This window comes from Wallemia mellicola (genome assembly GCF_000263375.1).
Source record: "Wallemia mellicola CBS 633.66 unplaced genomic scaffold WALSEscaffold_16, whole genome shotgun sequence".
Lineage (NCBI taxonomy): Eukaryota > Fungi > Basidiomycota > Wallemiomycetes > Wallemiales > Wallemiaceae > Wallemia > Wallemia mellicola.
The window spans coordinates 182226-197316 of NW_006531973.1; the positions used below are offsets into that span (position 1 = coordinate 182226).

Genomic DNA, 15091 nt, shown 5'->3' on the forward strand with positions numbered 1-15091 from the left:
CCTAAAATCAGGCGCGTCGACGGTTCTTGCTTTTGATCAATAAATAATAAATGGGGGATTTTTCACCCAAAAAGTATGATACGAAATCTACAAGATCATCTCCATTCGCCTATCAACAGCGTATTCTAGAGAGAACGTCGAATTCTATACAACGCAAACCCTCAAGTTCATCAATCAGCGGATCGACACCACTTGGTTCACCGAAGCCAACATTTTTAGATGGCATTTCACAGAGATCTCCATCAAGTAGAATTTCAAGACATAGACAATCTCAAAGCGTCGGCGATGTAGCCAGTAAATGGGAAGCAAGGTCTCAAACAGAGAAGTCGAGCGTACCATTTCCTAATTACCCAAGTCGCTCACCCTCTCCAACGAAATCATCACTACCTTCTTCGGTTTTTACACCATTTTCACATAATAATCTACCACCGTCACCAACACCGGAAAGAGCACCTTCTGTTAGGAGAACACGTCCTTTATCTCTCCAAAGTACCCCCGATTTGGCCAAGAGTTCAGTCGGCGCGCTTAAAGCCCTCGGTTCTTCACAATCTGTCTATAGAACTAACTCACTCTCGAGAGCGCGTTCTATCGATTTGGAAGCTGAAAAACAGAAAACAGAGGCTCAAACGTCACCTAGCAAGCACGACAGCAATCGTAATTTGTTAGGTCGTGGCGCTGCTCCAACTTACAGAGAAAGACCTGGTGTACAGCTTGGACGTATCACGAGTGGAGACGCTGGAAATGATTGGGATGAGAATGAGAAGCCGGGCGGTTGGGAGAAAGATAAAAGGACTTCTATCAGAGACGACACTCTCCACTTCCCAGGTATCACAGATACTAATGAAGAGGTAGCAGGTCTACCAGGTAGAGTAAGGCTATCGAGAACTAACTCTTTGACTGAAGGCTCGAGAAGTACTATGGGATTGAGACGCTCAAATGCCCTCAAAAGCTCAAACACTTCTCCAACTAAGATGAATGCAAATTCCTCAGTTTTATCACGTACACAGTATATGACGCTCGATAAGCAGCGTCACTTGCTTGCAGCTTATGAATACCTCTGCCATATCTCTGAAGCTATCAGATGGATGGAAGAATGTCTCGAAAGCTCACTAGAGATGGATGAAGTTCAAGCTGAAGAAGGTCTACGTGACGGTATTGTCTTATTCCGACTTGCTAGTGTCTGGGGTTTCGGTGAAGGCATGGAAGATGGCCATTTTGGATGGGATGGCATTAGGAAGAATTACGCTGGACATAGACGTCTTTTCACTGTGAGTTTTTCATACTAACAGAATGATAGCTGATACAAGTAACAGCATCCAAATGCCAGACACTTCAAATACGTTGATAACATCAACTACTTCTTTGAGTTCATCAAACGTATCAAATTACCAGAGGTATGTACAGTAAGAATGTATTTGCATAGCTAACATCGTCAGTTATTTACTTTTGAGACTACAGATCTCTACGAGAAAAAGAACATACCGAAGGTTATTTATTGTCTCCACGCTTTGAGTTATCTTCTTGCCGGTAGGGGTGTTGCTCCTCGCATTGGTGCTCTTAAGGGTCAGCTCGAATTCACAGGTGAGTGATGCCCTTTACATTGCGAAAGCTCTAACAAGCTTTGTAGACGATCAATTACGTCAAACTCAGAAAAACTTAGACGCATCAAATGTCCCAATGCCAAACTTCGGTGGTCTTGCTTCTACCTTCGGAGAAGCCGAGCCGGAACCTGAGCCAGAACCCGAGGAAACAGAAGAAGATCGTATTGCTAGAGAGTTGTTTGAGGTTGAGAATAAGATTATTGCCATGCAAGCACGCGCAAGAGGGTTTTTGACCAGACAACAATTCGCAAATCTTCAAAGGAGGATTAAATGGAGCCAACAACCAGTCATTTCAATGCAAGCCACATGTAGAGGTGCATTAACACGTACGCGTTTACATGACATCCGTGAAGAACGCTCTGGATCTGCCATGAAGTGGGTCGTACCTCTTCAATCTGCTGCAAGAGGAAAGCTTGTGCAAGACCAGCAGAGGAATATTCAAAGACATTTTATGGTTTGCAAATCATCAATCACATCTCTTCAAGCTCAATGTCGTGGGGTTATTACTAAAGAAAACTATGATAACAAGAAGCGCCTAATTTCACGTCAGGAACGTCTAGGCGCTTATCATAAGTTACAAGCTCATTGTCGTGGTATGCTCACCAGGGATGGCTTCAAGAAGCGCACGAGTACGCTCAAGAATCGTGGTGAACTCCAACGTGCTGTTCGTATTCAAAGTTCTTGTCGTGGCTTCTTAGTCAGATCAAAACACAATGAGTTTATGGATACTATTAGGAAGCATGAGCCCTCCTTTTTAGCAATACAAACTCTTTGTCGCTCCAAAGCTGTTAGGAGCAAGTTTCAAGCAAAATCGAAGGACATCAAGGGTGTATCACAAGGTTTCATTGCTTTACAAGCTCAATCACGAGGCTTACTCTATAGAAAAGACCACAGCAAATTTATCAAATTACTCAAGAATGGTTCATCTTCAAACTCTGTGGCATTATTACAGGCATTTGCTAGGGGCTTCATTACTAGACAAAGTTTAAATGCCTTTAGACAAAAGTTGGCTTCATTATCTAAGGAGCATGTTATAATTCAAGCTTGTGCTAGAGGATCTATAGTTCGTGATGAATGCGAAAGCATACTGGCATATCTCGATGATAATCACAAAAGCATTGTTGCAATTCAAGCATTATCACAGACGGCACTTATTCAAGAAAGATATGGGCACTTGCAATCAATGCTCGATGAGTCAGCTACTTCAATCTGTCAAATGCAAAGCCACTCTAGAAGTTTCCTTATCAGAGATCATATTGAAAATATCAAAACTGAGCTCATGAATGAGCCAAATATGCGCTCAATCCTTGACTTACAATCACTTAGTCGTGCAACACTTGTCAGAAGATATGTTTGGGATATTTTCCAGCAACTTGAATCAGCAGAGGATGATGTCGTCAAATGCCAATCTCAAGCTAGAGGTTACTTGATTCGTAAAGATCAGAAAATGTGGAAACGTCATTTGCAAGTATCGCAACCTGAGGCAGTCAATCTTCAGTCTATTATGCGTGGCTATAATCAAAGAAAGAAATTCGGTGAAAAGAAAACCCACTATCGTACCAACAAGGAAAAAATTGTTAAAATTCAGGCTCTCTATCGTGGAAGAGAAAAGCGTGAACAATTTAAAGAACTCACTATGGGTAATAACGTACCTCTCAATACTGTTAAAGAGTTTGTACATCTTCTAGATGACTCTGATTACGATTTCGACGAGGAAATTGAGTTAGTAGATCTTCGCAAGAGAGTTTTAGAAGCTATTAGAGAAACACAAGCGCTTGAATCACATGTTGATGAATTAGATGTCAAGATTGCGCTGGTTGTTAAGAATGCCTTGTCATTTGATGAACTGGTTCGCGCTGCCAAAGGTCGTTTAGTAGCCTCAGGCACTTTGAATCGTAATGGCAGCGTGTTAGCAGCAGCTGGTGATCCATTCAGTCCAGGAAAAATGGACAAACAGACTGTTAGAAGGCTTGAACTTTATCAACAACTCTTTTGGAGACTTCAAAACCAACCGGAGTATTTGGCTCGTCTTTTCTATAATATGAGTAGGACAGAGGTCTCTGATAAAAATCGCCGTTTGATAGAAAATGTCATAATGACATTGTTCGGTTATACACAATCAGCCCGCGAGGAATATCTCTTCCTGAAAGTTATGCAGGTAAGTAGCGCGTTTTCTCAACTGCCTTAAACTAATCCAAACAACAGAGATCGATGCACGAGGAGATTGCATCAGCAAATAAACTTTCAGATGTTGTTCGAGGTTCCTTTACATGGGTTAAAATGTTCTTGCTTTACCTTCGTGGACCAGAAAAGAAAGGGTTCTTGAAGCAAGCGCTTGGACCAAGAATTACAGAGATTACTTCACTCGAGTCGTTTGATCTTGAAACTGATCCAGTGGTAATTTGGAAACAAATCATTAATTACCAAGAATTAGAAAGTGGTGTTCCAAGTGATAAGAAGAAAGATGTTACATACGAAGAAGCTATATCTGATTCTGATACTCGCGTTACATTCATTCATCACCTTCAACAACTAAGACACGCGACTGAGCACTTCCGTGAAGATATTCAAAAGTCAATGAAGAAGATGCCTTATGGTCTTAGATTTATTGCTAGAGAACTTTATTTGGCTCTTCGAATTAAGTTTAAGAACGAAAGTGAAGATGCCTGTAATAGAACGATAGGACAGTTAATCTATTATAGATATATTCATCCAGCTATCGTAACTCCAGAAACATTTGACGTTGTTCCAAAGGTATTAGATCCATTACAAAGGAAGAACCTAAACGAAATCGCCAAAATGCTCACTCAATTGGCCATGGGTGAAATATTTAGTGATGAAAATCCATACCTTACACCACTGAACGACTACATCCTCGATGCATCTTCTAAGTTTATTCCTTGGTTCGGCCAAGGTAGGTATACTCTTAATAGGTGTAACTTATTAACCCTTTTTAGTTGCCGATGCCGTTGATGCTGAAACTCATTTCAATGCTGGCGAGTTTTTAGAGTACAACACTACCAGAAAACCTTCGATTCACATATCACCAAGTGAAATTTACGATGTACACTCCATTCTCAACCAAAACTTAGACAAAATTGCACCAACTGGAAATGATCCATTGCGGGGTATTTTGTTAGAACTTGGAGGACCTCCATTACCAGCGCAAGGAGAATTGTATGAGGCACGCAAGAGGGCAGTTTCTTTGACATTAGCTAATCGCAATGCTCAAGTGGATAATCCAAACGATCCACAAACACATAAGAAACAACTTTGGTTACAAACTAAACGCCTTGTTTTAGCAGTTCTCAGAATACAACCTGAACGTACATTAACCCAATCGTTTATCACTGAAGTTACGGAAGAACATGAACATCAATGGCAATTGTTTGTACAGAAGGAATCATCACTTGAAATGTCGAGAAAGTCAGGAATAAAAGACACTACTTCACCATTCTTAGGTTCAGGGTACAAGATAAATGACATCAAACAGATGCGTTACACTGAAGTAAAAGCGACAGCAATAGAGTACTGCTTACAATTAGAAAAAATTGGAGAGATAACGAGAAAAGATCACTATCAAGGCGTACTCAATGCCATTGCAGTTGATGTCAGAAACAGGAATAGGAAGAGAATACAAAGACAAAAAGAGCTTAATAGTATGGAAAATACTTTAAAGATACTTGATGAAAAGAAAGATTATCTTCACAACCAACAAGAAGCTTTCAATTCATATATTGAAACATCTATGCAGTGAGTTCTAATTTTCTTTGTCTCATTTCTCACTAAGATCTCTTTAGAACTATGCAGAAAAAAGGAAAGAAGCGTTTTGTTTTACCATTTACCAAACAATGGTCTCATTTGAGGGACTTGAAACATAATGGAAAGAGGTTCAAGTTCGGCTCATACAAATATAGCGCACAAGAGTAAGTTTCTATTGTTAATTAGACACAACTAATAATAATTAGACTCTACAATCGTGGTTTGCTGCTATCTATCCATCAAGTATCACCTAGACAATTCGATGGCTTGTTTATCACCTTCAGTTCTGACGAAATCGGTGTATTTAAGATAGACATGAACCTGGCTGGAGAACCAAAGCCAATGGCCAGTGAAGACGTTCGATTGGAAGATATGTTACAGATGCAATTTGAGAACAAGAGCTCAATAGCAATCTGTGAAGGTAATGTTAAGTGTAATTTGAACGTATTGCTCTTCCAATTATACAAAAAGTGAGTTATTATATTCTGTTAATAATCTAGTTAACATTCTTCAGGTTCTATCAGTAAATAATATCCATCATTTTTCTTGTTCATTCGCACTGTTGTAATTCCATTTATTAGCATATAAACATAATCTAAAAATAACTTAGTCGTATAGACCTTTTAAAAGGAAGTTTGTATAATATACCAGCAGTAATGGCTTTACCAGCTTAACAATAAGCTGGAATGCCACTGAGACAGTGAAATTACTTCAGAACGTTCTAATCTGAAACTTTTGACTAAGCTAAATGTCTCTAAATAGTACATTCGCAATTTGAAACTTTTCCTAGTAGCTCATAAAGCGCTAAAGCGCTTGGATGATAAGATCACTAAAATTTTGCAATACAATTATTTCTTCTAAGTATATGAAGACTTCAGCTATGTCTATGACTATACATACACCTGTGAAAAGAAATTAAAGCATTTGTTAGTCAGACTATCGTATAGACACCATGTTATGAACTATATTTGCATGAGTCACAGCTAAAATACTTCCACCTTATTTGAAGTAACGTGATTACTCACCTAACAAAGCTTATTTAGGAATATATAATCTTCACACCAAAATTTTTTGAAGGTGTGATACTTTAAATTTCAGACAGCTCATTCTATAATCGAAAGTAAAAATCAAAACAAGACATCTCCTTGTTATCTACACAACCAGGGGTATAATACACTATTCGAATCATCTATTCACATTCAGACTCAATATTGGCGGATCGTATCTGGCGATTATCCTACAATGGGAAAGAGATGAGGAAGAGCCGTTATGATTAATCAGCAAAAAAGCTTTTATCAGTTATCTTTTCAAATCTTCACAACATCTTGTTTGAATTGCATAACAAATATCATGTATATACACCGCTGAATATTTCCTTTGAAAGCTGTATCTTCTAATAGTCGTTTTTTATTGAGTGTTGGTCTTTGGGTTCCATGGTCCAGGATCCTGTTTTCATGATTAGAACAGAACAAAATAAAGTAGAGTAGCACATACAGAGAAAATATCTTCTTCACTTTTACCACCAAAGTCTTTTGGTAAGTTCTCTGCTGGAATTTGCTTAAGCAAGTCATCCTTGTAGGATTTACCGAGGATGACGATCTTTGAGACAGTGACAGGGTCTAACCAACCCTTAACAACGCTCCAAACAGTTGTGAAAAGGAATGGTGCGTTAATAATGTAGAATTTACCCATTGTTTCAGGACTGAATTGATCATTAGACCCTATGATGACATATTATATTTCAAACTTACTAGTAATTTTGACCAATGTTACTAGCTTGAGCTACGTAATCTTTAACATCGTAAAAGCTCTTTATTCCGACGTTGTACATATCAAGGATAGTACATGAAGTCTCAATATGCTTGCCTGATGCTTCTGAGCATGCTGGGAATCTAGAGTCAAAGCACTTTTCGTACTCGTAAACGAGGTGTTTAAGCATGCGTTCAGCTGTTGTGGCTTTGTAGAGTTCTGGTACGTTGAGGTATCCGAGTCTTTCAATATAAACGGGTCTACCGTCCTGTTGGGGGGTGTGAGCGCATTGCGATTGGGTATTTGAAATGATAAACTAACCTTATCAGTTTTGTAGTAGAACTTTGGGTAATATTTGTTAATAGTCTCTAACTCGTTCTGGTCGAATTCCGATCTAAACTGATTGTTAACTATGATGATAGAGTGGATACAGTGATACTGACTCTTTAATAGCATCTACACCGAATTCCTTTCTCCACTTTTCAGCAGCGTCAAGCATTTCTTCGGACTTTTGTAAATCAAACTTCCTAGCTCTGAGGAATCTGAGTAGACCTCTATCATCATGTCTCTTTTCGTTGTAATAATCCTTAGCTTTGATAGTTTCTCTGAATGTATCTAGAGCTTGCTTTTGGTCTGCGCTCAAGTCTTCTAAAGTGCCTGACATTTTGGTAGTTTCTAACGACGACAGACACGCAGCAATATCGATATAAAGTCAAAAAATTTAAGAGAAAAGAATGTACAACAATCAAAACTTTATATAAAAACATTCCTTTTATTTGCTGTAAACGTCTATAATCTAATAATATTGGGTATTCCACTGCTGGTTGAAATCAAGTGAAGTTGATTCCTCAGGTGCTGTCAATTGATAAAATTCATTTTGGCTTTCGTTTACTGGCTGCTGTTGATACGCCGTATAATCAAAGCTTTCAGCTGGCGGTGCTGCGTAGTTTATCGCGGTTGTTGGTCTCAATATCGTCGATTGGGCGATATTAGTTGGTAAGGTATACATTCGCGCTGGAGGTACCACATAAGAGGAGCTGGAAGGTGTATTGTTCAGCTCTAGATTTAATCCAGGTAAAGACGTCGATTGTCCGATAAATCTATCTTCTGACGTAGCGTATGCGGGCGTCTGAATTTGATTTACACTTGCTGACCGATAAATTGGTGGGATTACAGGTATCGGTGTTGCTGTGTTCACTTTTGGCTTCAATTTGACCTCGTAGGCGTTAGAATTACCTTCAGAAGATTCAATTGAGTAATTTTGCAACTGCGTACTTTTAGTCTGTTCCATTGGCGAAGTAGTAGGTGATATTGATTGTGGACTAAAGGCCGTTCTGCTTTCAGGAGAAGGTGCCATCAAATGAGAGATCGGGTTGAGTACTGGGTAATTATCTGATGGAGACATTGCGAAAGGTGGGCTTGGCCTTGTAGTAAGATGTACCGGATGGATTTTTGTGCTAGTAGTTGTACGTCTACTATCAATTGCGGGTAATATACCACTCGATGTCGATGGTATAGGCAATTGTGGGTTCGATAAGTAATTAAATGGTATAGTTGGGCTCTCATCTGTATCCCTGTCATCCATATTTTGTTCAGTTTTAGCTGATACTTTTCTACCGATAAAAGATCCTTTAGTTCTACCACCTTTACTTAATAACTCTTTAGGTACATCGGTAACTGATTTGATTCCAGCTCTCATAGCTTTAGCGGATGATAAATCAGCTTTGCGAGATCGAGGTGATAGGTGTGTCCTATAACTAGTACGTGTTAGATACTGAGACAACCATATTTAGTAAACTCACTGTTGTTGTAAATTATCCTGACGGCTACATCTTGTTAAACATCCTATTACATTTCAATATAGTTAATTTAACTGAGTAACTACCCACCAGGCCAGGGACAGGCAAAAGCTCTTTCCCCAGTATGCGTCCTCTGGTGCCTTGACAGATGTCCTGAAGTTGTGAACGTTTTCTGACATATTCTGCATACGTGACTTTTCTTCTTTGACGATTTACGCCTATTTGCTGGTTTCTTATCTTCATCTGCTGAGCCAGGAGAGGAATGCCTATCATACTGTTGATTTGAAGTTGATGGATTGTATGGAGAGTCAGGAGACGACATTTTAAACTTATTGTTCTGAACAAACTTGGTTCATATTCTTTTTGTCGTCAGAGAAGAAGCTTGTATCTTGGTACCTACCGCAGCAAAGTGGAAAAATTTGACGGCTTAATGTATTATAAGGCGTAGAAAGTAATTAGTTTATCCTCTCAAGCAGCTAATCGTTCCTCGTTAATGAAGTTTTACCGATCTGCTTCATCACTTTTGTGGGGGAAAAGTCGATTAAGTTTGATTCTTAAATATCATATACCGATTTACAGGAAAATCATTTCAAAAACTTTCTAAAGTCATCTTGAGATTTCGCGTTGTTATCAGACGCAGTCGATTGTGAGACGGGATTGATTCCGCGACTACCGATCTTTGGTTTCTTAGAATTTCTGGGAACCATATGACCAAACTGAGCTGAACTACCTGATGGTTGCTTTGATTGATCACTTTTGGAAGATAAGTTCAAAGGCTTTTGATGTTCTGATTCATCGGATAAACTCAGTATTTGACCATTGATTGATGGTGCCTGCATCAATAAGATTTTCGACATTTCCTGACGATCGAAAATGAATATAGATGATTACGTACTTAAATTAATACTTACCTTCTCATCTTCAAATTCTACAACGGCAGCACGTTCAATGCCATTCTCATTATACCAAACTTTTTTGATCGGTGCGATCTTCTCAAAAGTTTGTTGTAAAACAAATTCCTTTACGCCTTCTGGTATGTTATGAACCCTGATCGATCTGCCAAAACGAGGTCTAGCTGGTGCATTTGCTTGTCTAATTTTGTTAGTTGTATGTTTCAGGGGTGAGTTAATCACCACTAACCTTGGTTTTCTGTTTGACATTGTGACACTAATATGTTTTCCTTTGATTTCAGCATTATTTAAAGCAAGCGCAGCCTGAGCTGATGTCTATTTCATGTTAGAATGACGCTTAATATGATCTTCGCACTAACAGCATTCTCAAATTCAACATGTGCAAAGCCTTTACAGCTTCCATCATCTCTTAATCCCATTTTGGCGTTCTTAATAGCTCCAAACTATCGTAATGTAAGATGAAAATTCGAAAATATGACAATACGCCTACAGGTTCGAATAATTGCACCAATTCATTCTCTGACATCCTCTTTCCAAGCTCTCTTACGAACACTTCACAACCATTGACGAAATCATCTGATCTTGATTTACGCTTCGATGGATCTGATATAGCAACAGTAAGAGGATGCTTATCTTGTTGAATTCTGCCATTAAGTTCCAAAGATGCCTGAGCTGAAGTCTTTGATAAATTAGCAAAACAACTAAACAACTACGTTAATGTTCACTTACTGGATCTAAGAATGTAACGTAAGCGAAACGACGATTTGTTTTCACAGAGCGACTAGGCCATCTTGTATCAAAGATTGTACCATATGGTTCAAATAGCGCTCTTAATTCCTCGTCTTTGGTTCGTTCAGGGAAGTTTGTGACATAAAGCGTTGCTGACCATCCCATAACAACATTTATTTCAATATCTTCGATCCGCTTCTTATCCTTAGTAAGAGCAGCAAGGACATCATCCTGAGAAGAGTCAGTAAGATTGAAGTAAAATCTCTCACGTACTCGACTATTGAACTCAACTGTCGCTGCAGATTGACCTTTCAATTGTTTTAAAATGATCTCACGAACAGTCCCACACTTGGGCAATTTAGTAACTATCGTAGCTGGAGGAAGTAACTTACATCTTTGAATAATAACTTGATATCAACATCGCTTATGCCTGATGGAAGTCCACTGACCATGACTGTAGTATTTTCACGATCCCTATTGACCAATTAATAACTTTATCTCAAAACTGTTGTTTGACCTACCTCTTTAACGTTTCTACTGCTTGTTGTACCTTGTGTCTTTTAGTGCTTTCATCATCGAGATCTTCGTCTGCCTTCCTCTTAACACCACCGGTTGTGTTTTCAGATATGTCTATTGGATTAGTCGCCTCGTTTACAGCCACAGCTGGTTGCTGCTGTTGTGTATACATCTCATATGCTTGAGCTGCTTCCTGAATAAACGTAAAAAAATAAAACATTAGTAGGAAACGAGAAGCTTACCTTTGCACGACGCTCTGCTAATGATCCAATAGCTTTGTTTATAATAAAATGTGCCTGTTGTCTAGTCTCTAAACTACCATAGTGATCCTCAAACTCTCTGTAAGCTTGGTGTATAGCTTCAGGATAATCAATGAATTGACGTGGTGTAGCAGACTTGAAGATGTTTCGAGCATTATCATAATTCTTTGAACGTATTTCGAATGCCGCCCAATCTAACCAAACTGCATAATTTGTTCTTTGAGCATTGTTTTTGGTCATACGTTGAAATATTTGTGTCGCGGCATTTTTTGCAGTCTCATCATCGATTCTTTCATGCCACGATATTGCATACTTTTCAACTCTGTTGTAAGTGTCACGACCTTTGACTCTTTCCAAGCCATCTTCCAAAACAGCGGCTACTTCAGGATATACAATTTCTAGATCTGCATCTTGTAGTGTATGACGCAAATAGGAAGCCCTTGATATAATTAGAGCTACTAGGTCATTTACCCTTGATTCAAGGAGACCTGATGATATTGCTCTTGCATAAGTTTCTTCAGCTTTGTTAGGCTGATGACCAAACTGTTCGTTAGCTCTGATTAAAGCTGCCCATAATTCACCAGACCATGGACAAACTTTAACAGAACGTTCAATCACGTTTAATGTTTTATCTGGTCTCTCTTTGTTATTTAACATCCAATTGACATAGGATTCCCATATGGTTGCAATATTTGTAGCAGTAGTTTCATCAATTGAACCTGATGGGCCACTTCCATCTTCATCTGTAGTACTACTAAATGGATAACAATCTCTAGTTGCTTTCTCGAACAATGTCATGATTACCTTGTTGTTGGCTAATTTGCGCTTTCCATTCGGAGCTTGTGCATAATAAAGGTAAGCCTGGTAGGCTTCAACAGAAGGATTTAAATTCTAAGAATTAGATTTCAACGAAATTAAAGAGCAGGAAGTTCCACACTTACGAGAGATGTTTCATACTGATCGTAATCGTCATAAATACTTTGGCCTTTCTTGTAGTCCTTGTTAGCTGCGACCATGTGTGATTCATATTGGGCATTGTCATAACTAGTGATAAATCCAGAATATGCACTGAAAGTATCTGAGTGATCTGATGAATGTCTTAGTGAGTCAATGGAATGATTATAACAAACATACTAGAGTGTGGTATTTTGAGTCTAGCAATATAGAATTGTTGTAATCTTTGTATTGATTCTGGGCTATAAAAATCAATAAGAGTTGACTGAGCTAACAAAAGAAGACTCACCTAGTTGAAGCCTGATATAATCAGTTTAGAAAGAATTAAATAAGTGTGGTACTGACCTCCAAGTATTTCATTTCCCAATCTCTCCATAAATCCCAAATTTCACAGCTCTATGGGAAGTTTAATATGACGCTAGATAATTGATAAGATAACTCACACCGGTGAGATCCCACTCCAGGCCTTCATATGCAGTAACAAACGTTTGCCTTATATGCTCCTCACTGAATGTATCCTCCATTATATTCTGTGCTTGACCTTGTAGAAGGTAGTTGATGTAATGAAGTGATATCTTCTTGGAAGAAGGTACATCCTCAATAGCAGATAAGAAAGCTTTCTCTTTATCATCATATGATTGATCAGGAATATTCGCTATTCTATCCAGATGAAATGCTATTGTTGTAGATTAGATGAAGTAATAGAACCGTAGATGATACAAACCTTCGCCAACTGACCAGGATTCTCTCCAGTGATTCCAGACCTCTTGATATTGATCTTGCATATTTAATTCACGAGCTGTACTTGTCGCTCTCACGAAGGAATGAAATGATTGGTAGGGAGAAGCTAGTAGCTGATTAAAAGCGTTCTCTAACGTTGTCATTAACTTCATTTGTCTCTCTTCATCAGTCATTTCGAGGTCTTTCCCCATTTCGATCTTGAGTGTTCTTGTTGAACCTCTACAGCGACTATCGAAATGGCGGAGAGTGAGTCTTTATAAGAAATCAATTCAAAAATTACTAATAAATGTATCAAAGCTAAAACTGGTCAATTGAATTTACCTAAATCTGGTCAAGTTGAGTGAGTCGTAACGATCTATCCTCATTCTTGGATTTCTAACAAATTTATAAGGGAAGATACAACGAAATTACAAGCCGGTAATAGATCACCTCATACTTTAATGGCTGATCAATTCGAAAGTATGGAATTTGGTGCACCTGAGGGTCTTGAGTATGTCAGATTGCTATTTTCACTATTCTTTCTTATAGATGTCTAGTATTTCAGAGCCAGCTAAATCACCTACGCCTTCAACAACACCTCAGATCTCTCAATCTCAATTGTCCGCTGAATCAAAAGATACTGCTCAAGTTATTACACCATGGGATGTACAAGGTGCTGTCGTTGATGGAAAGAATGTAGCAGTTGATTATGACAAGCTTATTGTTCAATTTGGTACAAGAGCTATCGATAACACACTTTTAGAAAGATTTGAGAAGCTCACAAACCGTAAACCACATTTGTATCTTAGACGAGGAATGTTCTTCTCCCATAGGTTGATAGCTAGATTTGTTTTTATATTTTTACTAATAATAACCCCAGAGAACTCGACCGTATTCTCGATCGTTATGAACAAGGAAAGCCTTTCTACCTTTACACAGGTAGAGGTCCAAGTAGCAACAGTATGCATTTGGGACATATGATCCCCTTCATGTTCACCAAGTGGTTACAAGAAGTATTTAATTGCCCACTGGTCATTCAATTGACAGGTATGTCTTATGTCTTACTTTACTCTTATGTTACGATCTAAAAAAAACTCTTAGATGATGAAAAGTTCTTATTCAAAGGCAATTTAAAAGTAGAGCAAACACAAGGTTTTGCAAGAGAAAACGCCAAAGATATTATTGCACTTGGTTTCAACCCGGAGAAAACTTTCATCTTCTCTGACTTCGATTTCGTCGGGTAAGTACTGCTTTTAATGAAATATATCGCCTTACAATCATCAGCGGTGAATTTTACCACAACGTTGTTAGAATTTCAAAGTTGATTACATACAATCAAGCAAAAGCAGCATTTGGATTCAATGAATCAGATTCAATTGGAAAGGTCCATTTTTGTTCAATACAAGCTGCACCATCATTCAGCAACAGCTTCCCAAACATTTATGGAAAAAAACATGACATACCTTGCTTGATTCCTTGCGCTATTGATCAAGATCCTTACTTTAGATTAACACGTGATGTAGCACAAAAGCTCAAGTACCCAAAGCCAGCATTATTACATAGCAAATTCTTTCCAGCTTTACAAGGATCACAAACTAAAATGAGTGCATCTGACACGAGTAGCTCCATTTATATGACTGATAAACCAAATGAAATTAAAAATAAAGTAAACAAACATGCTTTCTCGGGTGGTCAAGCTTTAGCAGAAGATCACAGAAAATATGGTGGAAATCCTGACATTGATGTTTCTTATCAATATTTAGGTTTCTTATTAGACGACGATGAAGAGTACGAGAGAATTGGCAATGTGAGTATTATTTTTACCAAATAGGATCTTTTTGTTTATAAGTATAGGACTACCGTGCTGGTAAGATCCTCTCAGGTGAGATGAAAAAAATTTGTATCGGAGAATTACAGAAATTCGTTGCAAACTTCCAAGAATCTAAGGCGAAAGTTTCAGATGACATACTGAAGATTTTCATGGATCCATCCAAAACTATAGACGGCTTTGAAGGTATGTTTTCAAGTACCTCTATCCTGGATTAATGCTAATGAATTATATAGGTTTGACACCACCACAATCAAAGTAA

General features: G+C 38.4%; 5 protein-coding genes across 5 annotated transcripts; 2 read left to right on the forward strand and 3 right to left on the reverse strand.

The window, feature by feature from the left end:
* The first annotated feature begins 458 nt into the window (after positions 1-458).
* On the forward strand, positions 459-5953 carry WALSEDRAFT_60893 (hypothetical protein). Its single transcript, XM_006959351.1, has 9 exons — positions 459-1268; positions 1314-1394; positions 1437-1581; positions 1628-3759; positions 3807-4515; positions 4559-5354; positions 5402-5527; positions 5570-5833; positions 5878-5953. The coding sequence occupies exons 1-9, from the start codon at positions 918-920 to the stop codon at positions 5888-5890; spliced, it is 4617 nt and encodes a 1538-aa protein (XP_006959413.1). The 5' UTR covers positions 459-917; the 3' UTR covers positions 5891-5953.
* Positions 5954-6699: 746 nt separating this feature from the next.
* On the reverse strand, positions 6700-7787 carry WALSEDRAFT_33248 (hypothetical protein). Its single transcript, XM_006959352.1, has 5 exons — positions 7556-7787; positions 7434-7506; positions 7115-7380; positions 6858-7065; positions 6700-6809 (listed from the first exon to the last, which is right to left on the reverse strand). The coding sequence occupies exons 1-5, from the start codon at positions 7774-7776 to the stop codon at positions 6771-6773; spliced, it is 807 nt and encodes a 268-aa protein (XP_006959414.1). The 5' UTR covers positions 7777-7787; the 3' UTR covers positions 6700-6770.
* A 99-nt stretch (positions 7788-7886) lies between these two features.
* Positions 7887-9250, reverse strand: WALSEDRAFT_69763 (hypothetical protein). Its single transcript, XM_006959353.1, has 3 exons — positions 9002-9250; positions 8915-8957; positions 7887-8869 (listed from the first exon to the last, which is right to left on the reverse strand). The coding sequence occupies exons 1-3, from the start codon at positions 9231-9233 to the stop codon at positions 7909-7911; spliced, it is 1236 nt and encodes a 411-aa protein (XP_006959415.1). The 5' UTR covers positions 9234-9250; the 3' UTR covers positions 7887-7908.
* Positions 9251-9444: 194 nt separating this feature from the next.
* Positions 9445-13227, reverse strand: WALSEDRAFT_33249 (hypothetical protein). The gene is made up of 17 exons (XM_006959354.1): positions 13006-13227; positions 12725-12957; positions 12627-12677; positions 12571-12581; positions 12462-12523; positions 12269-12414; positions 11641-12218; positions 11310-11616; positions 11073-11260; positions 10944-11025; positions 10825-10899; positions 10552-10782; positions 10313-10501; positions 10182-10265; positions 10052-10137; positions 9823-10003; positions 9445-9771 (listed from the first exon to the last, which is right to left on the reverse strand). Exons 7-17 carry the CDS (start codon positions 12123-12125, stop codon positions 9496-9498), a joined length of 2184 nt encoding a protein of 727 aa, XP_006959416.1. The 5' UTR covers positions 12126-12218; positions 12269-12414; positions 12462-12523; positions 12571-12581; positions 12627-12677; positions 12725-12957; positions 13006-13227; the 3' UTR covers positions 9445-9495.
* Positions 13228-13258: 31 nt separating this feature from the next.
* WALSEDRAFT_65298 (tryptophan-tRNA ligase Wrs1) lies at positions 13259-15091 on the forward strand (the record flags this gene model as incomplete). The annotated part of the gene is made up of 9 exons (XM_006959355.1): positions 13259-13268; positions 13320-13362; positions 13414-13512; positions 13559-13834; positions 13882-14048; positions 14103-14241; positions 14286-14808; positions 14856-15015; positions 15066-15091. 9 exons carry the CDS (start codon positions 13259-13261, stop codon positions 15089-15091), a joined length of 1443 nt encoding a protein of 480 aa, XP_006959417.1.